Source organism: Phoenix dactylifera, unplaced genomic scaffold, assembly GCF_009389715.1.
Source record: "Phoenix dactylifera cultivar Barhee BC4 unplaced genomic scaffold, palm_55x_up_171113_PBpolish2nd_filt_p 000944F, whole genome shotgun sequence".
NCBI classification, from domain to species: Eukaryota; Viridiplantae; Streptophyta; class Magnoliopsida; order Arecales; family Arecaceae; genus Phoenix; species Phoenix dactylifera.
Window position 1 is genome coordinate 113,939 of NW_024068303.1, and position 20,519 is coordinate 134,457.

At 34.4% G+C, this 20,519-nt stretch overlaps 1 protein-coding gene across 4 annotated transcripts; it reads left to right on the forward strand.

The window, feature by feature from the left end:
* The first annotated feature begins 3,598 nt into the window (after positions 1-3,598).
* Positions 3,599-16,943, forward strand: LOC120107648. Of its 4 annotated transcripts, none has more exons than XM_039121003.1 (6): positions 3,599-3,889; positions 4,945-5,007; positions 5,108-5,264; positions 15,342-15,978; positions 16,059-16,240; positions 16,596-16,943. In XM_039121003.1, the coding sequence occupies exons 1-6, from the start codon at positions 3,856-3,858 to the stop codon at positions 16,654-16,656; spliced, it is 1,134 nt and encodes a 377-aa protein (XP_038976931.1). In that variant the 5' UTR covers positions 3,599-3,855; the 3' UTR covers positions 16,657-16,943. The 4 variants fall into 4 exon arrangements, with proteins under 4 accessions (XP_038976931.1, XP_038976930.1, XP_038976932.1 ...); XM_039121002.1 differs by having other exon boundaries at positions 3,600-3,889; positions 16,589-16,943; XM_039121004.1 differs by lacking the exon at positions 4,945-5,007 and having other exon boundaries at positions 3,602-3,889; positions 16,589-16,943.
* Positions 16,944-20,519: the final 3,576 nt, after the last annotated feature.

Sequence of the window (20,519 nt, forward strand, 5' to 3'; positions counted from 1 at the left end):
AATCTTAAAAATTGATTTTACAATAAATTTAAAGAAATAGAAGGGTTTCATGACACAAGGTGTTCAGTCTAGTTTATTTTTCTTCTTGAATATTTTGAAAGCAACAATGGAGAGCAAGAGCAAAAGAAAACAAGTCGTTAATTTTATAACTTTAATCTATTGTTGTATATACTTCTCAAATTGCATCATAACTCCTCTAAAAGAGAGAAATATGTATATTTTATTGGTATGAAATATAAAATATGCTTCTCCCATCGATGAAACTCTTAGTTGGAGTTATTAAGATGTTTAGCAAGCATATCAAGAAATAAGGGTAGTTGTCATCAACCGACAAAATTGAATCTACTTTAAGCCAACTAGAATTAGGTTAAAATAACAAATTCAATGCACCATGAATGAGGATATAAATTCGAATTGCAAATTTATGGAGGTGCATGTATGTAACTTTAATATTTTAAAGATAAATATGCAAATCAAGTAATTTTATGGCATATGAGAGCATATATCTTTTAAATAAACATATAATTGATTACCTATTCTTAAATAAGAAAAGAACTCCCTAAGAGGTCGTTTGGAGCCTTGTAGTTGAAGTTGCATTGCAACTCATGTTGAAGTAAAATTTAAGTTGCAATATTTATCTTACAAAAAAGCTCACTTATTGTAGTTGGAAGAGAGTTTGAAAAAAGGAGAGGTATCTTTGATAGGCATTTTATCGAACATTTTGCAAGTTGACAACACTCGATGTATATTGAGATAAAGGTATTATAGACGAAGAAATCAATATCGAAACCATTGATGGAGAGGGCTTGGGCATAGACTTGATCACCCTTATGGAGGGGGTGGGTAGCCATGCAAGTCTTGAGGAGAGCAGAGAAGGTGAAGGAGAAGGGAAGGTAGTGGCCAAAGAAAATGAGGGTGGGCAGTGATAGAAGAGGAGGCGAGGTAGGGGAGAGAAGGAAAGAAAGATTTTTTTTTTTTTATCATGATACAGGCTCAAGTGGATGCTCTCAACCGAATGAGCAACTCATCTTATTGTGCAACTTGAGTTCTGGGCATCCAAGAAAGTGGGATGGCTTGTCCCTCCAATTTACGTTGCATGCACTCTACCTATAGGACTCTATATAGCCATTAAGAGTAATAATAATAGTGAAAATCTCTAAAATTATATGAAAATAATAGCATAAAACAATTGTCATTACAAATTAATCCCAATTGATGCTTTGTTAAGCTTACATGCTGGAGGTAAACAAATCTTATGAAAGCTTAAACTATGTGAAAAAATTAGCTTAAGATCATATCGAGGTTATTTGGTTATTGATGATTGTTATAGTGCTCCAAAATAAAGTGACATATTGACATTTCTAAAAGAATATAGGGGTCGCAATTTAGTAGTTAACTATTTCTAAAATCGGTTCTACAAGGAAAGTATATAAGAAAATATACCCAAATATGCAAAAACTAATCTAATTATATATTGTGTATATTCTTAATTTATTAATCCACTATATTAAAGATTTCATCGTAGTCCATGTTTTTCATATTATAGTATTGTACTACTTGTGTTTGGGTAAATTGAGAATTTTTATAAAATTAAGCAATACATTGCAATTATATGTTTCAATTAGAAAACAAAGGTCCAGCGATAATCCTCCTCAAGGCAACAAAAAATACGTCTATAGGAATTTCAATAGTTTATCTTATTAGCAAGTTGATTTTTCTTTATAATCTTATACAAAATGACAGTGCGCTCAATTGTTGCCCTAATTTCAGCACTCTCTCTCTCTGCACATATATACACCCCCCTCTCTCACACACACATGCCCTCCATAGCATGCATTATTTTCTAATATCAAATAATTTGCTTGGATCAGTGTGGTATAATTTGCTTTGCTAATATGCTCAACAAAATTTAAAACTCTAGATGTCTTGTTTGTTTTATGTTACTACTTTTCCAGGAGCAAAGTTTATTTTTCTAATTCAAAGAGCAACCATTTGTCAGTTTATATTTAATTTAATTTATCCTAATCCTACTAGAATCTATACAATACCATTACTTTTCTTTTTCTGAGTAGTCTTACCTTATAATCCTTGCAATCAAATGTAGCTCCATAGTAGTGGAATCTTTCCTGCATGCATTTTTCTATTTATTTTCGTAGCCTTGTTTATATTTCATAATTCTATGGGAATTTTCAAAGAGTATACCTTTATATCCTTTAGCAGTTAGAGTTGTTATTAAAGCGCGAAATTATACAATATCATCAGCCTATTCTTCCACTCAAGTTTTTTCATGAAGTAAACTATAGTGAGTTTCTTTAATAGCTCTCGTATAATAGAAGAAAAAAAAACTATAAAAATTAGGTTGGTTAAAAAGTCACCACCCCAGACATCTTGTCTAATGTTATACAATATAAAAGACTACAAATGATGGATTAATATTAATTAAGGTAGGTGAAAAACTATTGAGTGCATGTACACCCATCCAAAAAAAGAATATCTTATGCGATTGCTTTAGGCTCTTCTTCTAAATTCCATTTCTAGCTAGCCAAAAGTATGTCGTAAAATAGACAAAAATACTCAAGAAAATAAAACTTAAAAATCAAATAGAAAGAGAGGGAAGGGGGTGGTGATGGAGATGTATCTTAATAATACCACTTCTTTAACCGTCACTCTTGAGTATTAGATTCTCACATTAAAAAAAAAACTTCAACTAAGGATACTTGCGGTTCTTATTATTTGCCTGGAAAGGCTAGATACTTGAAGAGAGTTAAGAGAAGCTTTAATTGAGATGGAAGGGCTAGCCATGAAGAAAGTGGGGTGGAGAGAGGTGAAAGAAAGTTAAAGAATTCAGGATTTATTAGAATGGTAGAATATTTTCTAGTCAAGCAATATTTTTATATTTTGAGCTATATATGAGGATTTTTTTATGAAGGAGAAGTAGGTTACGAATGGTTATATTTAGAGTTTGTTAATATATTTAAAGATATAATGGCTAGGTTTCGGATGGTTTGAAAATTCACTAGGATTGTTATGATACGACAACAATAAAATAATGGGTATAATTACTTATAAAATAGGTATTTTATGATTATAAAAATTATGCTAGCCGATGATAGAGATGTGGTATAGGATGTCTAGCCAATTAGTTGAAGCAAGAGGGAGGTCATGTTTTAAGAAAGCTCGGGGGCGTCTATGCAATTTGACTTTTTCTCTTCGGAAAAAAAATCCAACCACAGTTATTCAAATTATCCTATTTCTTTTTTTTTTTTTTTGGTAAAACAGCTGCTCATTTCATATAACTCTAACGTGAGTACAACCTGCTAAATCCCTGCTAAAACGGCTACTCATTTCTTCCTCTTCAATGCTTCACCAGTTTTTGTTAGGCAAGTACATCCTATGGATACATGAAGTATAGTTTGTATGTATACATATAGTTGGTTATGCTGTGATAATGCCCTAATGTCCAGCTTAAATTATTCCCATACCAGGGATGATTGGAGCCACCTTTGGGGCTGGCCCAGAAGGCGCAGCTTAATTTAATTTTTTGTTGGTAGGTGGCCAAGAATTGAAGCCCATCATTACACACACGGAGCTGTGCGCGCCCTGCGGTTGCGGTCCGAACCCCGAATACGTCGCCTCCCCCGGAAGGAAACCTAAAACCCCTCCTCCCTCGCTGTTCGTCAAACCTAAAGCCTCGGACGCTCTCCTCTTGCATTCTTTTCCCGTAATCGAACAACTGGAGAGAGAATCGAAGCGATTCCACCCTCTTCTCCCTCTCGTTGCCTCTTTCTCCATCTCTCCTTCGGTTTTGAATGCCATTCGAATCGCCCTGGAGCTTATGATCCCCATCCAGCCCTGATGCCAGCCGCCGTGAGAGGAGTTCCCCGAAGGGGTAACCTTTCCTTCTCCATTTTCCTTTTCTTCTCTCTATGTTCATGCTTGAAGTGGTAATGGTGTAGTTTTTGTTGACAAAAACTTCGGCAAATGAAGATCCTATTGGGAGTTTTAAAGGCCCTCTGTGATCCCCCAAAGAGTTAGATGTTCTGTTTTATTGCTGAAAAATTCGCATCGAAATGAAGTTTTAAAGGTGTCTCTTGACTCTCCTAAACAGTCGCAAAATGGGCTTTGTAACCTAGGTTCTATAACAAAACTGAAACCTATCAAACATGGAAGTAATTCTGGAAGTTGTCCTGCTGATGTACGGTTGGACATGTGGGGAATCTTTTATGATGCTCTTCTGCCCTGCAAATTTATTTTTATCGGATAGATGAAGAGTGTCTGCAAATTTAGTCTCTGCTCTTTATAATGCTTTAGTGATAAAGTGAGCTTTAATTATGGGAGATAGGAGGAAGGAGTCTTGCGATATTTAATGGCAAAATATGGCTATTCGGTTTTTCCAAAAAAATGATCGAATAAGATTTACTCTCAGGATAATAAGATAGAAGATAAGATGTATGGATTTTAAAGGACATACTTCTTATTCTCTCTCTTTTTTTATACATCCTTTTATCAGTCTTCGGTTTGGCTTTTTTTTTTGGCTTCCTTATTTTGTTCTTTTTATTTGTAGTGTTATATACTGAAGATTTTTCCCTTCATATGCATTGTTGCATCCACCCAGTCATCATTTCTTTATCAGTTCTGTCCTTTTTTTGCTTCGTGAAACGATTTTGTTCTAATCATATGTATCTTTCATTATAAATTGAAGTTTTTTGACTTTTCCCATGAGCTTGGATTAAATGCATAATATTCCTGTTATTGCAGCTACTTCATCTCACTACTGAATTGATAGGTTACCTAAGTTCCATTTTTGTTTCTCCATATGAATCTTTCGGCTCCTTTCAGATCAATTAATATTGAGGCTTAGTCTCTATGTTGTACATTTTTCACAATTAACTTAAGGGACAATAACTATAACTGTCTTGAATAAGCATCACTTTTGACATGCAGATGTCCCACCCCACCAAATTTTCCACTCTAGACTTATACAGTGTTTGCAGAGTGAAACAAAAAGTATTATTCTTTGAACAGAGGAGTTTGCTACTTAATTATGTACAACTTACTTGCTTTGTTATTGAGCAAAAATAATGTTTTTTTTCTGTATATTTGACAGCATTTATTGGGACATATAGTGCATTTCTCAAGTCAAATGTCAAAGGGCGATGGAAATCATTTGCTGCTTCAGTTCCCTCTGGTTCATATAAACCACAAAAAGGCCAGAAAAAATCAAAGGAAGAAAGACGTGCTATGGTAGAGGCCTTTGTTGACAAGTAAGATCACATTCTTCATTGCCAGTTATTTCCACTACTTTGATACATCTTGAAAGCTCTCGTAAACAGCAAGTTAAAAAGTTTAATTTTGTGTCTAGAAATGAGATTTAGGTATCCATTGCAGCAGACAAAATGCCTAACATTTAATGGATTTAATCATTTTCCCTCAAGAACAGAAGCAGCTTAGATATGAATTAAATTGCAACAGTTCATTATTACAAATATTACTCCATGAATTATTTACACTTGAACTTAAGGAGATCCTTTTTAGAGGCTTTTATGCTGTGTCATTAGGAATATCTGATTCTGCTTTATTTTGATGAGCCTATGCTTGTAGGTGTTGGCAATGCATTCAAGGCTCTTTATACATAGAACTAGTTGTTAAAATTTCTATGTAATTGAGAGCAAATGACATGCATCAATGATATCAATTTAATTTTTTGCAATCTGATGCTGAGTCAGATATGATGAGTTGATCTTGTGTGAAAAGGAAGGTGCCACTTTGAAGAAAAGGGAAAATTATGCTTGTTTTTCAAGTTCAATATATTTAAACTGCTTTGCTATACACCCCATCTCCTTAAAAAAAGTTTCAGTTAGACCCTTCAACTTCCAATTTTAGTCAATGTCACCCTTCCTCTAGTCTACCCTGTAACACCATTAAAGGTGCTTATAGAATGACCAAATTACCCTTCCCCTTATTTTTCCTTCTCTCTCAGAAATTCTAGTCTCTAAAATTTCAACTAAGATCAAATTGCCCACTGCCTCCTTCATTGTCACTGTTGCTCCACCTTAACCAAGTATATAGGTGCCCTTTGATCGAGCTCCAAGGCATCAAGCTTAGCGCAAGCACAGAGCAAGCTAAGCATAGAAAAGCCATTCGGCTTGAAGTGTCCCCCAAACTCATCTCTTTGGAGAGCATGAGCACTTCATTAGGCCTTCCATTGATAGCGAACTCATTAATGGTAGAATTCTAGGTGATGAGGTTTCATCCATTCCCTCGAACACCTTGTAGACGCTCTTGAAAAGGTCGTGAGGCCATTCTTGAAAGAGAGGAAGTGGGCCTTCTCGCTTGCTTGGAGAGCCATGAGCTTGGTGCAATCCTTGAGGAATGACGACAAGAATGAAGCATCTGGCAATAGATGAGGAGGGCGAGGCCGGGGCGATCACTCTTGGCATAGGTGTGGACCATGGTGTTGTAGGTGAAGATGCCTGGAAGGTGGATGTGGGAGAAGATGGCTACGACTGAGGGGATGGGGAAGGAAAAGAGGGAGACAAGGGTGAAGACGAGGTGTTTGTTGAGGATTGGATCGAAGAGAGGGATGCCGATGCTTGGTACCTCTCCAATATTAGTGTCCTATTACTCACCACTCCCCACATGCTCACCTTGTAAGCCTATACTGCCACCGTCCTCTAGTGGTTTTGCCTCGTCCCACTCTAGCTTGTCTCCTCTCAATGTCAACTGCTCAAGATCGTTGCCCTCAGTGACATCTTCTGCTTCTTTGTCATCTACGACAATACTTTGCTTCAGCATTTGCTAATCTTTTTTAATCAGGCCATCGGGGCCACTACGCCCTTCTTTGTTGCCGTGTTCGCCCTACTAATTACCTCCTATTGCAAGTCCAGCAATTACGAGTCCCTCTTCCACCTCTTCCGCTTCCTTATCTATGTTGGCTCCATCACCAGTGGCACCCTCGAGTCCGTCGCCCATGGTATCCTCCTTACCTCTGATGCCAGGCACCTCAACTCTTACCCATTAAAGCCTTTTTTTTGGAATAGTATTTGCTCGTGGAATTGTTCTACTTTTTTTTCTTCTCGTCTTTTCTTTTTCAGTGGGGAGCTTATCCACCAATAGTTCTATTTCTCTTCACTATTGTGCCGCTGGAAGTTAAATGTACATGTATACATACAACCTTTTCTTTTTATTACCTAAGCCACCAGTAAGAGATGTTGCCCAGCTATGCAGCCCAAGAGGGGGAGGAGTGAATTAGATTTTTCGAAAACTTTTATGAAATGTAGCGGAATTAAAACTTGATAGAAGAATATAGATTTTAGCAGTAAGATAATAAGTCAATAAGCTGAAGATAAAAGCAAACAGATTAAGCAATGCAAACACAAGAGATTTATAGTAGCTCGATGTCAACCCTGCATCTATGTCCACTCTCCAAGACTGCCTTCTTGAAAATTTCACTATAATCTATAATCTAGATTACAACACAGTTGTTTTCCAGGTTTACAATTAAACCCAGTTGATTTTTTCAGGCAATCAACCAAAACCTTCAACCGATTGTTTTATTCGGGCTCACAACCAATCCAATTGATTCTCTCAAAAAATCGCCAAAACTTTCACATTCACAATCCAATTTTAGGTTTGGATGGACCTTTCCCCCAAGTTTCAGTCCCTGAAAGAATTTAAGCACAATAAAGTACAGCTCTTAAACAATGAATACAAAACAATAAATGGAGCTTGACTCTGTTGGATTGCTTTGATTGCTCTTAAAGGCACTTCACCAACTCGCAAATGTTGAAGATGTGATCTTGCAGCTCGCAATGAAAGCACTTGAATGATATTTTCTTTGAAGCTCTTTCTTTCTGCTTTCTTTTTCTTGCTCTAGTGGATTTGTTTTTGTAATACTTGAACTCTTGTTTTTCTTTGGTGTTCCCATATATTTATACTCTTTGGAGATGGTTAAATATTAAAATTGCTACTATTTGTTAAATACAATATGTGGCCTATATAATTTGTGCATCAAGGTTTGGCCTATATAATTGACTGCTTGCATCAAGGTTTGACGTATCGACGCATAACACATTGTACTGGTACCAAACTAAGACTTGGTATAGAAGATGTATCGGGTCCTGGTATACCGAATTGGATCTTTTACCAGGCATACCGACACTGTACCAATATGGTATCAGTGTAGGGTTTGGTATTGAGATTGCGAACCTTGGCCTGCGCATCATAACTACCTTTTAAAATACTGACTAGTGCAGAAAAAGAGCAAACAAAATAGAAGATTCTCTTCCATTTTTGTAAAATTGGTGCATAGAAGTCTCGTAATCTATGGTACTTGCTTTTGTACCTACACTCACAATTGGTGATTATGGGTCAATTTAGGTCATCTTAGCCATTTAAGTTGTAATGGATTGTTAGGAATGATTTGGACAAGAGGTGTATGGAAGTTAGGAAACATTTAGCAAAAGCTTATAACTGACTTGAACATATTAAGTGGCTATTTTCTGATGATATATATGATGTATCTGTTTAGTTAATGGCAAAACAATAAATTTTGGAAAATTGATCTAAGCTTGGCCTATTGGAATCACGGCATTGATTTTCCAGAGTTGGGCATAGGCAAGAGATGGTACAAAGTGGATGTTGCATTGTTGTTGATTGAGGTCTCTGGCTAAGACATAAACTTTACCAAGGCATGTCCTTATCTTTTGTATGTTTATGATGTATAACTTGTATTTTTAGGTTAGAGTTGCAGCTTTACCTTGTCCAATCAAAAGATTCTGAATCATAAATACAAAATAGACTTCTAATTTTCAGTTGGTGTACATGCATCTCTGCTTATTGGGGCTGAAAATGGATAGGACACAGAACATATATTAGTCCATCCATATTTTTATCCATTCTTTTTTTGGCAGATATGTATATGACTATGGAAGTATGTATACAATATATTTTTCCACTCTGTTTTATTAACTCAAAGTAAGTATACAAGCCCAGCAGTTTTTTCTATTATCAAACAAATGATCGTATATAAAACAACAAAATAACTGCATCCACTTGATCCCATGACTTTTCTTTTACTATTATTTTTTTCCAGGAAGGAGAGGTCCACAGGTTTATAGGATACAAAACAAGGGTTAGCCCTCTCCTAAAAATCCCTTATCCCCCAAATCAAAACCTAATTAACTTGCGATTTGAACCCAGGTCTCTTGGATAGAGGCTTTACCAACTTGGTTAGCTTGAACCTTCAATCACATGGCTCAGTTAGTGGATCGTAATAATTCTGCTAAATTATACAGTTTGGGTAATGGTTGACCGGTAAGGATGCAGAGCAGCAGATTGAAAACATGTTGATGTTGTCATTTATTTCCCATTGGAGTTTACGGGAGCTATATGAGACTAAACATGATGGAAAATGGATTTGGATATTTGAATACAAATAGGAAATTTATGGTGTCTATATACACATCTGTTTTTTCTTAATACAGATATGGATATATGTTTCTTGAACCTCATCTCCATTGCATCAACAATATATGCATATTAAGAATCAACCGTTTAAGTTTATATTCTTGTTTATAGATTTTCCTTTTTCTGGACTACCTAGATCTTAATTACAATTACATTGTTGGTGGTCTAGACTGATGGAGGCAAACTTTGACCAAGTTCATTTTGGACAAGAGAACATAAGGCTTCATGTTACTCAGCAAAAATCTAAACCAAATATGATTTTGGTATTATGAATCGACAACAAGGAAATAGTCAACCAAATTATGTTTTGATAAAGGGAACTTAGGGCTTAGAAGGACTTTGGACAAACAACAATCAAATTTCATTTCAAAAAAGAAAACTAAGGCTAAGGATGACAATGAACCAATCTTAACAAGATTTGAATATTTGAATCAAATCCAGGCTTTAGATTCACCAAAGGTAAACCTTAATAAAGGTTAGTTTCCGTAACACGAATTAAAGGTATTAAGTGTTCCTGGACATGAACTAAAGGCTAGATTGATCATAGGAAAACCTCATCTAAATTAGATTTTAAACTATCGGCTAACTAGGGATCAATGAGATACTCTGCCCTTTGCTTTTTGAAGCTCAAATTTGACATAAACCTGAAAGTAGAACTTTAATGATAATTCTCACAAACATGAGAAATTAAGTAGCAATGTTGCCATAAACTAGTCTTAGCAACTAGTTGATTGGTCTAGTACAGTTTTTCTGGGACTAGTTCCTTAATGGAGAAATTTGAAGTGGCAAGAAAAAGAAACGAAAAATGAGATATAGATGCAAGAACATGAAAAAGAGGAAACAAATTGCCAAGTGATCTTTTAATTCAACTTTTTTTAATTCATGTCAAACAACGAAAGCTATTCTTACGCCAAAATAGTGTTAAATGAAGGTAAGATTTGAAAACTTGGTTTTAGTTGTTGATTCTATCATGCTTATAGAGTTTCTGTTTCAACAATTTCGCCAATTCCTCTCGAAGTTTTAGAGTGTTGATGACAAGAATCGGGGAAAAATTCAAAAATGTTGAAAAGAAAGAAAGGCAAAAGAAGTCATGAGAAGTTATTACTAAAAATTTGGAGTATTTTGTTTTTTGAAGGAGTAAAAGACCCACCAAGGCAAATTACCTAGGTCTAAATACTTGAGATGCGTCATCCAAGATTGAAACCCCCTCCCCTAGAGGGAGAAGAAGTGTCGCCATTGAGGGATCACCCAATTTACAAAGAGAATCTTGTGATTGTGATATGTAGGTTCTTTGTGTACTTTTGACGGCTCTAAGTTGAAGTTTTGAAGTTTATAATGCATATTGCAGCAATTCATAAATTTTTCCGTAAATTTTTACCATGAACATGTAATATATATATATATATATATATAATCCTCCTACATCTATATATAAACGCTGGTTCATCAAGAATACGCAAGAAAAGCACTTCGAATTGTTGATTCATCGCCAGAGATGGCTTAGAACCAATAGTTCATTATCTAATGGATCTTTCCGTTCTAATACTCTATCCGAGAGTTATCAGTATTTATCAAATCTGTATATATATATATATATATTATTTGCTTCTTGACCTTTAGCAATTCCTAAGCATTTTAGTGCCTAGCGTATTCAAATATTTCATGACTTTTACTTAGAATTCTCAACATATTTAATGTGTGCTTTCTTTTTAATATTTTGAAGGTAACAACTATTTAACTTAATACATGTAGTTATTTAATATTATATGTGATTTGAATACTTGTAGTTATTAATATTGTATGTGACTTATATCTAGAAAAATAATGTTACTATGATCGATAGTGTCTTCCATTTAGTATGCATCAGACTTTGCTTTTTATAAATATTGTGTTAAAGGCCTTTTTGGAGGCCTTGACCCATTAGAGGTAAGGCTTGTCATCTATACCCTCTTTTAACGTGACAATTAAGAGAAAATTTACTGAATATTGACACTTTATAACCTATGTATTTAGAGATGAAGAAATATGACCAAATTATGATAGTAAACACAAAAACAAAATTTTAGAAAAGACATCCATGTCTATATTCATTAGTTTTGGCTTGGAGCCATGGATAGTGGACCAGAACTAGTCGTTTTCAGCCAAAACTGATTGAAACCAAAACTAATGATTAGTTTTAGTTTGGATTTCGATGCTAGCAACCCCATATAGTTGTTGACAACAGCACAAAGAATGAGTAACTTGAAAATATACTCTTCTAAGGAGTGACTTTCAGAATGGAAGATGATGGTTCTTTAATCAGCCTGGACTTAAAATGTCTCTGGACAACTCTTTGCTAAAATTTATCCTGACCTGATGTACAAAAATTAGAATTTGCAAGAAAAGATTTAAAACATCTCGCAATAATATACAGAGTTGCCTTTAATCAAAATTATTGGGGGCTGACTTACAAAGCTGAGCCCCAAAATAGCTACTTGATGAGTTTGAGTCAATCCACCCTAACCAGGTTATTCGTGGTTAGATGATCAACATTTTTTTTTAGCATTCTGGGTTAGGTTCAACTTGAGAATCATCTACTTCAAAAAGCATAGCTCCATTCTAGGTGACAACCTTGTACAGTTTTGCCCCAACCTTGCCCTGTTGTGGAGCTTTTATGAGAGGTATTTTTTAGTTACATCTACACATTTTGGAAAATTCTGCTTTCCGATTATATATTTACTTTTGCAGTAATCAAGACTCTGATGTATGGGTCAAATCTGTATTAGTTTGTACCTAACCAATTTGACCTGTCTTAGACCGTTGGGCAGAAAAAGAAACCTAAAACACCCTTGCATGCTTGAATCTTTTTCCTCTCCTCCTCTTTCTCATAGCACCTCCTTCCTTCCCCTTTGGCCTTTTTGTCCCTTTGGCAAAACTACTCACTTTATCTTTCCTCCTTTTGTCTCTCTTCCTCCTCTTCCCTATGAATCACCCTCCTTTCTCTCCCTCATCTTTCAATAAAGTTTAGAAAAGAGGACTAATATATTAGATAAGTCTCATCTAACATTTGCAAGATTTTGGCTTAGATTGTGCAGATTCAAGCTTAACACTTGCGAACCCTCTATGCTGGAGTAAGTTGGTGGACTAGATCTATTTTGTACAGTTCTTCTGAAATAGGTTACCCTTCTCTTGAGTTTCTTGAAAGTCAACTTGCAATCGCTTTTGTTCAAAAGTTGCAAAAAAAAAGTTATATTTAATCATAAGAATGCTTATTGAGGGCTAGCCAAATCCTGGATAAAAGATAATTCATTTCTATCCCATACTTAAAACTGTGAAAAAAGTATATGTGGAAAATTATGTTTTTTCTGTCTTTTTCTTGTTATTCTATGATTTTTGATTAATTGCAAAATTAAATGATACTGGTGCATGATTGACAGTGCTCGGAATTTTTGACCTACTGTTGGAATTGCTAATTAACATAGATGAGGAATGCTACAATGCTAGTCAAAATTCAAAATACCTTCTTTCAATTCAAAATATGATAAGTAACCAAGAGCCAACAAAAATTACTAACTAAATATGAAGATGTAGCCATGATTTCGCATGAACCTGCAAAGCCAGACGGCGCATAAATTTATAGATTGATGGCTCATTTTTTGTTTAGTTTTGCCTCAATATGGCTGAAATCACCAACTTTGGTCCGAACATGGATTCATTTTACCAAAACTGATGAATGTAGGAATATGGCTTAAACCACCAAGTTTGGTCCAAAACTGAGTTTGTTTTGACAAAACCGATGAATTTGACCAAATCTGAGAATAGGTGTTGGATTTGGCTCAGTTTTACCAAAAGGCGCCAGTGTCATCTGTAAGTTAAATCCTTATTCCCACTTTCAATTTTTTATGTTTTATAAAGGCTACATATATTTCTTAGTATAAACATAAATGATTAAAGATTTTGATAAATAGCTTGTTCAGGTTTACATCTCTGCCAATGTTAATGACTTACATTACCCATATTCATATACAATTATGCCCCCACCTAAGTTCTTGTTTGCTCCAATGATTTAATTGAACATAGAACAAATGGAGAACTAGCATCCTTAGTCCAACTCTGTCTATAACGGGTAAGAATTTGCCACAGCATGAATTGGCTGCTTGGCCATGCTGATCTTTAAACCAGGTTTGATGCAGTTGTGATACTTTTACCTTCATGCAGTTGTCCTCATACTGCCACCTATCTTTTTGATTAAAATATCATTTTAAATACTATATTCTGTGAAAGCTAATCTTAGTGAAAAGAAAACAAAAAAAAGAGAAGAAAACAAAACATAAATTGTGGTCTTTTTTGAATATCAGTATGATGCATGCCTGAAAATCCATCACTTGTATTTGCATTGCTTTAGACAAACATTTGATTAGATTCTTGCTTCCAGAAAGCAACACTTCTGCATTTAAATCCATTTTTGCATCGAACTCAGTTCATTGCTGCAATTAAATCAATTGCCTTTAAAGGTGGATCTTAAACTATAAACTTTGTTTCTTCCTTCTCTTTTCTTTAATAAACATATATGAGACCTTGCAATTACCAAAGAGTTCGGTCATAATCAGTATCACTACTACCTTTGTTTATCATTATCATAATCATCTAGCCTTTTCCCAACAATTTGAAATCGGCTTTATGGATGATCCATTTCATAGTTTTTGTCATATTTTTGATACTGGCTGTCAACCTAACATCAACCGTCGACCTTTCTTATATGGGCTTGGGATGACAACAACATCATTAGCAATGAATATTTTATATTTAGAGGCACACAAAATGATTAGTTTTTTAAAGCAATTTCATATTTACTTTCTTCATATTTACTATTCTCATATCATATGCGATAACTTTATTACTTTTAACATCATTTCATCTGTTTAACATTGAATTATCAAAAGGGTTACAATTTGAGATTTTAATCTTGATTTATGAATCTAGAATGAGTTGAAGGAATATGAGTTGAAATCTGCTGGTGAATTGGGGGTTATCCCAATTCACAGTTTCACAACCCTATGCTTAGTTCTAGGTTCAGAGTCTTGGATGGTGCATCCCAGGTATTTGAACCTGGGTAATTTGAGTACAGGTGGGTCCCTCCCTTACTCTCAAAAAAATGAATTGAAATCTGTAGGATGTGTAACATCTAAAATTGCTAGGGTTCATTTTAATGCTTGGGAGCCTACGAGGACTATGCTGCTTTTTCACAGCTTACCATCTTTATTAATAGAAAATACATTAATTTCGTAGATATGGAAGCTTGAAAAACTAGTTTGTTATTTTAACGTTGCAATACAAACAGTCATATGTCCACTCTACTATTGCTACCGCTAGAAGGGACTTTGCTCCACTCTACTATTGCTACCGCTAGAAGGGATTAGAGGGTAGGGAAAGTGATCAGAGAAGTTGGTAGAACTTGCAAAGACTTGCTTAGCTATTTTTATGATTTTTATTTTTAATTTACAAAATAAAATAGTTTATTTGGAAATAGTATGTTAGTGTTCTCCAACTCAAGATATTATTTAATTTATTTTTTAAAATTTCAACAACAATAGAAGCATATGATGTTTGTTCCTCGGGATTCGTTCTTCAAAAAACTTGAATCCCAAAACTAGCACGGCATTGGGAATTTTGAAAAGATCAGATACATTCTCTAGTAGCTGATCAGGATTCCAGTACTTTCATATATTTTTCTCTGAACTCAGTCCATTTTCTGATGACATTAAGTACATTGCGGAAGCCTGTAGTTTCTTTTTCTGTTGCAAAACCTGCATAACAATTGTCTCAAAATTGCTGGATGAGTTGTTATGATCATGAAACTTATGTTGGATATATGGTGCCTTGTTTTGGTGCAGGTACAAATCCTCAAATGCAGGAAAGTTCCCCACTGCTTCTCATATCCGCCAAGAGATTGGTGGGTCTTATTATGTTGTAAGAGAGATCATTCAGGAATTGAGATACAACCATAAAATGTCCCTTTCAAACAAGATTGAGGAAGTTCAATTGGGAAAAGCAGAAAAGGTCATTGACCCAAGTTCTGTTGCAAAGGGACGGTTCTTGTCCAATGAAGAAAAAATCTCAACCTCTAGTACACCACCAAAGGTAAAATCCAGTATGAAAAGCATTGACCAAATTGCGGTAGATGAATGCCCACTCCTGAAAAATGATGAAGCAAACATGCATTTGGAAGCAAGTATAGATAAAGCCATTGAGAAGCCTTCCGTTGAAGAACCTGTAAGCCCTGTAGTGATGGTAGTTGATCCTTCCAATGAGAAGGTTATTGATGTTTCTAGACTTCCTAGAGTCAGCAGTGCTTGGATAGATAAAGAAGTACGGAGGAAAGATATCCCTTTCAGAGTTTCTAAGGAGAGATTGCAAGATAGTGCTCAGGTTTCCAACAGGGATCAAAAGTCCAATGCTTCCACTAGCAGCATTGCTAGTGAACAACAAGTTGTCAGATCTTCAAGACCCTCTGACAAAAAAGTTCATTCTGTGAGTATCATGATGTCATAGATATTTTGTTTACCAATAAATATGTACAGTCATTGCTGATAATTATGCAATTTATGCAGCATAAATCTTCAGTGTCTTTAAAGTTGGAAACTGAAATAGACGTCTCACGGTCTGCTTCAGGACAAATAGAAGGCAGTAGTACAGATATAAGCACTACTAAATTTTCTCAGGACATGGACAGCTTAAAGGGAGTTGAGCAGATGGGAAATCATGAAGCTCCTAAAACAGAGGAACTGCATCGGTAAGCCTGTTATAAATTTACCCTTATTGAAATTATGTATACTTGTCTCTCAGACTCAGGTTCACTTGCTATTCATTACTTATTCCATGCTTTTCCTGGATTTGTTTCTTCTATTGCATTGCTGTATTTTTACTAACCTGGATGTCACTTTGGGTTGCTCTAAACACAAGTTATGGTAGTAGCATTTGCTTCAAATTTCTATAAATACATGGCTATATAGTATAGACTTATCTAAATGAAATGTAGAATAGTAATTTATTTTTTATTTTATTTTCCAGTCTTTAAATTATTTCTCCATGTTTATACAATGAGATGTTTAACACATCTTTGCTGATTTTCTTTGTTTAGTGAACAGCCAAGAAGTTCAGCACATGGAGAAACATCTCCAAAGACAGCAAACTTTTGGGAGAATCTGAAATCTTTAACAGAAGGGTTTATTAACTTTTGGAAGAAAATGTAAATCTCATCCATGGTACCCTTGATGAATGGTCTATTAGGGTTTCCATGAGATGAAATGTGCCTTTCTCACTGCTAAATGCTTTTCTTGCTTAATAGCATGGTGCTGTTGTGAAGGGTATGTGCCATTTCTTTTCTGAATGTTTTACTATGAAAATGAAGTGCCACCAATTGCTGTCTTGTTGTTACTGAATCATGAATTAATTGTACTTCTTTCTTTAAGATCTTTCATTGACTCGTTTTTCCAGCATCTCTGTCTAAAACTAATAGATGCTTGCTCATCCCTCCTACATTTCTACATACCTTCGTTTACCTGTTGATGGCTTTGACAATAGGTTCTGCATTGTCAAGGTTGATCCATGCTACACTTGAGTGGTGTAAGTTCCATGTCTTGGTGAGGCCTGGGATGCTGCCTTGTTATACACAATATGTCAATATAGAGCAATGACTTGGAAGTGTCTGGCAAGTTGTGATAATAGTAAAATGGTGCTGGATAATAATTTATTACAATTGCTAAATTTCTGGTTCGTATCACAAAAAATGTAATATTATCTGTGGAGAGCTGCATATTATGCAATACAAACTAAGAATCATGTATTACAAAAATTTTAATATATTTGTGAAAAGCTGATTGGCTGATAATTACCATTAGGTATCAGAATTGATATTAAAACTTTATAACATGAAAATTATTTTATCATTGCCCAAATCATTTTTAAAGATCGTACCTATCCTATCATCTTTATGTGTGTGCAGTTTTGCTGACTGATTTCATTTTAAATGTTTGATGTTTGAAAACAGTATTATGGAGTCTTAATGCAGCAAATTGTGAATAATGTAATTGTCACTGACCCCTTTTTTTAAAGAAACAACAAGCAAATATTCCAAGAGTTTGCTATGTATCAACTACAATCTTTATAACAAAATAATGCGACCTATTAAATTAATTTAAAATTACAAAAAAACCTACAAAAGTATAGCCTTTCTTTTAGTCTCAGTTCTTTCACCACCTATTCATAAAAACTAACAAAAAACTAAACAGAATATGGATATCATTGCAGATAATGTCCATGCATGGAAGCATTCAGTAACGCTTTGTTTGGTTAATAAGAATGGAAAAGAATTGCAATAGAAATCAAAATGGAAAGGGAACGGAAGAAAGGAATCAAAATTGTTATTCCTATTCTATTTCTGGGTGCAAAGATGAAGGAGTTCAAATGGAAATAATGCCAATTTCATTCTAATAATTAATTAAGTTAATTATGTATTAGAATGGAATGGGTTTTATATTAATCTTCTATATAGCATTAATTAAGGAATAGAGCCAAATTTTAGAACAATGATTATTATAATTAATTTGGGGAATTTGCTTGATATGGTATGCCTACACAACTAACTTTTAAGTAATAATTGTTATAAGGTTGTTTTGGTTATTATTTTACATTTTTATTGCTTATCGTTATGTGTGCATTATTTTATTTGTATGTATATGTATATATCTATATATATACAATTAATGGTTTACTTTTTTTTCATATTTTTTGTTTAGTTAATGTAAAAATTTCTAGATTTTTTCCCAATTATCATTACTGTCATATTTTCCCTATATTCTTAATTTTCTGTTTTCTGTTTTTATTTTGTTGTTTGTAATTTATTTTTTCATTTGTATTGTATTTTATTTATTTTGGTATTTTAAGTTTTTATTTTTATTTCAATTTTATATTTGAAGATTATATATTTATATTTTTGGTGAATACTCTTAGTCTCTATTTTGTTTATTAGTTCATATTTTACATATTTAATTTATTTTTTTGTGTATTATTATCTTTTGTTTCTTTCTTATATTTTCTACTACAATTTTATTTTTATTTTTTATTTTTATGTTGTATTAGTTAATTTTTTTATTATTTAGTCTTATATTTATTTCGTAGTTATATTCTAATAATATAATTACTTCTGAAATTCAATATAAAGTATTGTTAATTGTCTCATATCAAAAATACTGTTTTGAACTATTTTATACTATAAAAATGTTATATAGTTCCCAACAAAAATAAAATCCATTTCCATTCAAATGGAATGCCCAATTTTTTTATTCAATAGTGGAATCATAAGTTTCTTTATTCCAGAAAATAGTGATCGCGTGATTATGTTGCTTTTAGCCTAAACCAAATACCAGAATTTTCATCCAGTTCCAGCCTTCTTTTCTTAAATCAAAAGTGGCATTAACTTTTTATCTGTGAATCTAATGTGGTTTTGATCGGCAGCCTAGCTTGTTAGTGTTGAATCTGCTGTTGGAGGTCCATTTATTGAAGAATATAGGTATTGTTTTCTTTTGTACATGGAAACATTTTGTTCTCTTTTCATTGAAGAGGAAAGGAGGTTGGGAAGGATAAATGTTACACCTGAGGAGGTGTTTGCTGATTGTATTGTTTGATGAGGGTGATAAAGAATTCTAAAACTGAGCTTATGGCAACTGTATGAAATGGAGAAACCTGCAAGAAGTGAACTGAAAGCTACAATTTGATCACTTCTTACCTGAAAAGGTTTACTAAGGTAGAATTATCTGAAGCAGAATAACTTGAAAGTGCTGTAACCACAGTTCAAAGCCTGCAACTTCTCTATGAATAACAGTCGTACGTAAGTTAAATTTTGTCATTAAATATTACCAAAGGAACCAATGTTTGTGAAATGCACAGCCTCATTGATGTGTGAATGTCATCTGATATCGGTGCATTATTAAACAACGATCTGGTGATAGACTCTCATTACTTCTATGAGTTTAGAGTCGTAGTTCCTAAGAAGAAACCATGAGTGATGATAGCATCAAGGACGGGAAACGTTCTATTACTTAATGAGAGGTACGTAGAAAGCGAAACAATCCAACTTACGGTTCATTAGAAAAGCAAAAAGGAAAAGCTTCTCTCCATGCATGGTGAGGCAGTGCATGAAAGTTTTTTATGTAAATTATTTCTGAGACTGGATGCACTCTCAACAGCTAGTAGATGTAGCAAAGAAGGTTCCATTTATTTTATGAGGTTATTTATATGCTCCAGAGTCCCTTACAATGATAGGAAGGAGATGCAAAAATAAATTACTAGATCAACTAGAACTAGAATTTTTCACCAAAAGGGCGATTGTAGGCTTTGGACGATGACTAGTTTGTCGATCCATTATATCTGACAGTGATTGGGGTGCTAGGATAAGTTGCGCTCCCCTGAAGCTTGTATACTCTCTGTGGTGTAACTAGGATAAGTTGTGATGCCTCTTAAATTCTTTCAGCTCCCATATCTTGCCTATTTATTTCCCTCAGCTTCCCAATCTTGCTAAATAATTGATATTAGCGCATAAAGTTCAGGCGATGAGAATGGGGCATGGACTTGGTTCCACTTTAAATATGATTAGACTGGTGCCTTCTTAAAGCATCCTGTATTAGCTTTTCGATTTTAGAAAGGAAAAAAATTCCAACCAAATCACAATGAATTGGGAGCTTGGAAACCCAATTTTTTCCACTGCACCATAGCATCAATGAATAACACCTAAAATAGATTGTGTTTGGCATTAAATTCAATTTCCATTTTACAATTTTCATAAAAATTAATATCAATTTCTATTTTGAAAAATCAAAATCCAAAACTTGCTTAACCAGCGCTTGAATTGTATTTGACACTTGTAAAGGTGATAAGGATGCAGTGGAATGGACAATGGGGCTGGTAGCAGCCGATAGTTATAGCGGTGACTGGTAATTAGCAGTGTCAATAATGCTAATAGTTAGCTGGGGTGGCAGTGGAGCTGCCAGTGCTAGCGGTGGTGATAGTGATGA